This window comes from Sceloporus undulatus, chromosome 2 (genome assembly GCF_019175285.1).
Source record: "Sceloporus undulatus isolate JIND9_A2432 ecotype Alabama chromosome 2, SceUnd_v1.1, whole genome shotgun sequence".
Classification (NCBI taxonomy): Eukaryota; Metazoa; Chordata; class Lepidosauria; order Squamata; family Phrynosomatidae; genus Sceloporus; species Sceloporus undulatus.
Window position 1 is genome coordinate 109,724,901 of NC_056523.1, and position 6,065 is coordinate 109,730,965.

General features: G+C 39.6%; 1 protein-coding gene across 1 annotated transcript in view; it reads left to right on the forward strand.

Annotated features, from left to right (window-relative positions):
* BOD1 (biorientation of chromosomes in cell division 1) overlaps positions 1–6,065 on the forward strand; it is a 30,496-nt gene that overhangs the window by 17,578 nt on the left and 6,853 nt on the right. Inside the window, exon 2 of the mRNA XM_042451910.1 lies at positions 2,262–2,386. Coding sequence (XP_042307844.1) covers positions 2,262–2,386 — 125 coding nt within the window. The remainder of the gene's footprint in view (positions 1–2,261; positions 2,387–6,065) is intronic.

The following is a 6,065-nucleotide window of genomic DNA, read 5'->3' on the forward strand; positions in this document are numbered from 1 at the left end:
CCCCCCCCCCCAAATAGTACACATATTGAACTGTGTGAGCAAAGGAGAAGGAGCATTTTTGAAATTGCTTCAGGGCCCTGACCAACTTAATCTGGTCTAGGCTCCAGGTTCTCTGACCATGGCCTGTCAAACTCTTATTGGTAGACTTCCACCATAGCCTCTTTGCAAAGCCTGCCCAAGTACTGTAACTATTCATAGCTTTCCCCTTTATCCTGGGAAAGCTCATAACATGTAGATTCATCATAGAACTTTCTTCTGCAACTTAAAGAGTAGTTACTTGATCCATCCTACTTAGAAGAGGGGAGAGTCTTTCAAGCTACTACTGAAGCATAGCCTTAGTTTTCTTAGCACTCAAGTTTAAAACTATACTAAATTTAAAATATGCATGTGATACCATACTACTGGCAGAAAATGGGAAAAACTTGGAAAGATTACTGAAGAAAGAGCAAAGACAGGGTTACAGTTGAACATGAAGAAAGCAAAAATAATGACCACAGGTGATTTACATAACTTTAAAGTAGATGATGAAGACATTCAAGATCTTCCATACCTTGGCTCAGTCATTAATCAGGATGGAGACTGCAGCCAACAAATCAGAAGAAAACTAGGACTTGTAAGAGCAGCTATAAAGATGCTAGACCTGAAGTGTAAAGATATATCAATGAATACCAAAGTTAGGCTTGCCCATACCATTGTATTTCCAGTTTTCATGTATGGTTGTGAAAGCTGGACAGTAAAGAAAGCTGACAGGAAGAAATCAGCTCATTTGAAATGTGGTGCTGGAGGAGAGTTCTGCAGATACTATGGAGTGCTAGAAGATAAATAGATGTGTCCTATAGCAAATCAAGGCTGAAATGTCCCTCTAGAATCTAATGTGACTAAACTGAGATGGTTATACTTGAGACATAACATGAGAAGACCTGACTCACTAAAAAAACATTAATAATGCTTGATAAGGTGAAAAGATGAATAGAGTCAATCATGGAAGCCATGATCCTGTGTCTGAAAAATCTGAGCAGGGCTGTTGAAGGTAGGGTAACTTGGAGGTCTCTCTTCACAGGGTCGCTGTAAGTCAAAGTCAACTTGCAGGCAGTTAACAGTAACAATCCTTTAAATATGGTGTCAAATGATTCCCATGCTTGTGAGTACAGGTTGAGTGTCTCTTATCCAGAAATCTGAAATCTGCAAAAAGCCAGAATTGTCCACATGGGTAAGATAGTGTCACCTTTGCGTTCTGATGATTTAGTGTACACAGACTTTGTTCCATGCACAAAATAATTAAAAATCTGGTGCATAAAATTACCTTCAGAGTATGTATATAAGGTATATCTGAAACAAATGGATTTTGGGTTTAGACTTGGTTCCCATCTTGAAGATATCTCATTATGGTATTCCAGAAGCTGAAAAAGTCCAAAACACCTCAGCTCCCAAGCACTTTGGATAAGGGATAGTCAATCTGTATTGTGTTGCTAGGGCTGTGTGTGTGATTGCATGAGGTTTCTGTGCATGGTTGTAACTCAGTTAAGACAACAATCATACCTACAGTATCAAATTCTACACTCCTTCATTTACATTTAATTTCTGCTTATAACAAATGTAAATAATTATCCTGTGTTATAAGCAGCCCTTACGCCACAATTTCCTGATTCTCACTTTATGGAAATTGCTTAACCAACCATGATATAATTAAACTAAGTTGCATGAGGATTGACACAAGGGCAACAGACTGATTCTAATCCCCAAAAAATGAGAAGTAGGAATTGTGCAGTGGGCCTAAATATCCTAAAAACTTAAGATCCCATCTGATCTTGGAAGCTAAGCAGGGTCAGCTCTGGATGGTGCTTAGATAGGAGACTGTCAACGATTATCAGGTGCTACATCAGAAACTAAAGGCATCGTTGTCTTAACCACCCATGAAAAAAAGTATTCAATTTTGGAGTATTTCAGATTTTTAAATTCCAGATAAGGGAGACTCAACCTGTGTATAATTTAAGTAAATCGAACAGACCATCCCAAATTTAAATGGAATATTGTAGCCATTAATAAATCAAGTACATGACAGTTTTTTTTCCCCAGCATGCCTGGTGTAAGATTTTACATTTAATTTTCTACAACAAGCTTTGGCATCCCATCCATCCATGTACCATTTTTCCTAGTAAAAGTTTCAACAATAGGGTAGAAAACTGCATTTCAAAGAGATATCAAGGGATGATTTTCCAAGAAACCCTTCAAGGTTGTATTAACTGGGCTATTTTGTTCAGCCAGCCTACCAGAATTTGAGACAGAAAGTGGACAACTTTGTGTCTACCCACCTGGATAAGCAGGATTGGAACCCCGCAATGAACAAAAACCAGCTACGGAATGGCCTCAGGCAGAGTGTGATTCAGTAAGTAAATGCTGCTTAAATAAAAGTGGCAATGATGAATCATTTTTGAATCCTTGAGAGTAAATTTTTAGCTTGGCATGACACTCCGAAATTTAATATGCTTTGTGTAAGACTTCTGGGAAGATTATGACCCTTAATCTTTTGAAATGTTACAATCCTATTACTCACCAACATCATAGCTGTTTGTATATTCAGTTCTTGTCTGCAGTGAAAATTGTGGGAGGGAGGAAAAGTGGGGACATGTTGGCTGGTCACATGCCTTTTGCCACACCTTTATGCACAGCCCCACTGTCCCCACTTTTGAGAGTCCTGTATTCATGTAGACTGCACATGACTTGGAACAGGCATTTCAGCACATACATTTGGTTCACAGCTCCTTAACTAGCAAATCCAATGGTGAGGGACTGTGGGAGATGTTATCCAAAACCACCAGGAGAGTCACTTTACCCACCCCTGTGAGAACCATGGTTCCAGATTTCATGGGGATCCTGCATAAAGCATTCATCCATCAGCATGTGGCAGACGGTCATATATGGCATCATAATGGCCAGGTCTATCTAGTGCATCCCTACATTCTCTCACACAGTTGTAATAGATTGAGAGGAACAGTGAATGCCTACATGGGACTTACATTGCTGCCAAAGTGGAACTTGTGATCACCCTTATAGGGATATATAAGCAGCCACAGTTTTGAGTGCAGCATCTTATGAAATTGCAGGGTTTTTTGGTGGGAGAGGTATTTGCCACTTTCAATATAAGGTACAATAGCTAATGTGGTTTAATATTATAAGTTACTTTTTTGTCCAGCAGAGTGCAGTGGTAACCAGTTTTCTGAATTTGGCTCCTTCAGCTATTCCTGCAAATAATCTAGCTCACTCAACACAGCATGTGTTCTCTTCAAATAGGTAGAGATCACCCCCTCATTTTGAAGAAGGTCGGGCTGGCTTAACTGTTTATTTTTGTGTATTATATCAACTTAATTACACTAATGTCTATAATATAACATACCAGCCTCCCAATCCTATGAGTTAACAGCCAGAGCATAACTGTAACAGCAGGGTCCAAAGTTTCTGCAAATTTCCAATTTCATGTTAACACAATCAATAGTCCAAGAGCAATTAGAGTTATCTTGGCCTTGGAGCATGTAGAGAAAACAATGGATTCCAATTCTTAGTCATATAAAACACTAAGATAAGCAAGATTGTCTTACTGATGTGTGCTGAGAGTTTGGAGAATGTAAAGTTTCTTTTAAACTGTGCAAAGTAATTACTGTAGTGTCTCTTTCTTTATACTACTGGGTTGTCAAGTAGTGATGAGAGCTGACAATAACAGGTTTTAAAAATAATGGAATATGCCTAGAACAGGAAGGAGAATCTCTAATTACCTATGGACGTGAAGTAGCCTGTGGAGATCCATCCTCTGTGCTATAGACATTTCTAGGCAAGCCTCCACCCCAAGCCCCACCCCAAATCCCAGTGTCTAGGGAATCCTTCATTCAAAGTGGGGCTCAGTCATTACCTTTCGGCCGGTGAGGGAGTTCACCAGGCAGGGCCAGCTCCATCAGGGCCAGCCTGGAAGAAGGAAGAGCCCTCCCTCCAATCCATCTGCCTTGGTCCAGGCCTCAGAGGGAGAGAAGAACCACTGGACCTCATCCCCTTTCCCTCCATCATTCCCTTCTCCTTTTGCTTTGTGTCTTTCAGATTGTAAGCCTGAGGGCAGGGAACTGTCTGATTAAAAATATAATTGAAAGCCGCCCTGAGAGCCATTAGGGCTGAAGGGCGGGATATAACTACCTAAATAAATAAAAATAAATAAATTAAAAATTTACCTGCCTTGACAAGGCTTTGTTCCTCCACTGTTTCCCAGGGAGTTAAAATGACCACACACTCAGGGGGTGACTAAAAGTCCCAGCCGATAGCATATCTTTCCTCCCCCCTCCTTTGCCTGACCCTCTCTCCTCAAGAGAAAGCTGAGTGGCAGAGAAGCCTTAAGGGATGAGTCTTTGCCCCTCTTCTTTCTCTGCTGCTTGGCCTCTCAGGAGAAAGCCAAGCAGTGGAGAAGCTTTTTAAATCGAGTATTTGCCTGTCCTGCACATGGCCCTCTCCTCTGTAGGAGGCCAAGTAGCAGAGGAGCCTTGAAGTCATTCTACATCCTTGCAGGCCACCCAAAATCCAGGGCCATATGTTGTACAGGCCTGATCTAGATGGAAAAGTTCCATCTCCAGAAATCAAATTGTGTTGGCCAGTTTGACCATGGCTTGCATGGGGGGGGGGTCTTCATCTGTTTACAGTTTCCCACCGCATTCTAGAACAGATATGGGATTTATTGACTCTATAAGATTTCTGCCATGGGAGCCCTCTCCTGCATTATTGTCCAAGGAATACAGTCCTGTTGTGTGCATGGCCCTGTGTAGGTGTGCCTTAAATTATTAATCAGTAAAATGGTGGCAGATTTTTTTTATACTTAAAACAGTAAATTTTAATCTTTTTTGAGGCCACAGGGTTTTTGGAGAAGGTAAGGGAAGATAAAGACATCATCCCAGAAAAATACACATAAACAAAGACACAAAAAAGTTTTTACCAATCTATAGACAAAATAACCACAATTTTTATAAAGAATATTATCCCTCCATTTTTTCTCTGCAACAATTGATTGCTGGAAAAGTGTGATAATAGTATTTATTTATATTTCCCACCTCTCTTCAAGGTTCAAGGCATGGTACAACATGTTAAAATACAAACACAATTTTAAAAAACACATAAAAATAACAGTTAAAATATAATACTATGGTGTATTGAAATAAATGCTAATTGTGCAGCTATAGCAAGAAATAAACACATTTTAATTCAGCTCCGAAGTAATTTTCAGTTTTCAAAAATAGGCTATTTTTTTGCTTGAATAAGAAGAGCACAGAAGAAAGAGGAGTGAAAATAGGAAGAAGGAATATCAACAATCTGAAGTATGCAGATGACAAAATACTCCCACCAGAAAACATCATAGACCTAGGACAACTGTAACTAAGGAATATCAAAAAAGAAAGTGCAAAGGCAGGCTTATTGTTGAACATAAAGAAAACAAAGATAACCACCATGGTGAATTTACACAAATTCAACCTAGACAATGAGGATATAGAAATAGTAAAAGAGTTCTCATACCTAGGATCAAATATTGATTGAAGTGGAGACTGCAGTCAAGAAGACTAAGAATGGGTAGAGCAGCTATGAAAGATTCTAAAATTTAAAGGTTTAAATTTAAACTGAGCCCAAAAGTTAGAATTGTACAAGCCATTGTATTCCCTATTACCATGTATGGATGCAAGAGCTGGACAGTTAAGGAAGTGGAAAGGAAGAAAATAAATTCATTCAATGTGTGGTTTTGAAGAAGATTGCTGAGGATGCCATGGACAGCCAAGACGTCAAACAAATGGGTCCTAAAACTGATCAAACCAGAAATCTCTCTGGAAGCCGAGATGACTAAACTAAGGTTGTCGTACTTTGGCCACACCATGAGAAGGCACAATTCATTGGAAAAAACAATAATGCTGTAACTAAGCAGATTGAGAAGAAGATAGCATGCTAGATGGATGAACTCTATAAAAGAGGTCATGGGTATGCATTTGTAGGAACTCAGCAGAGCAATGGAGGACAAGGAATCTTGGAGATGTCTTATCTACAGGGCT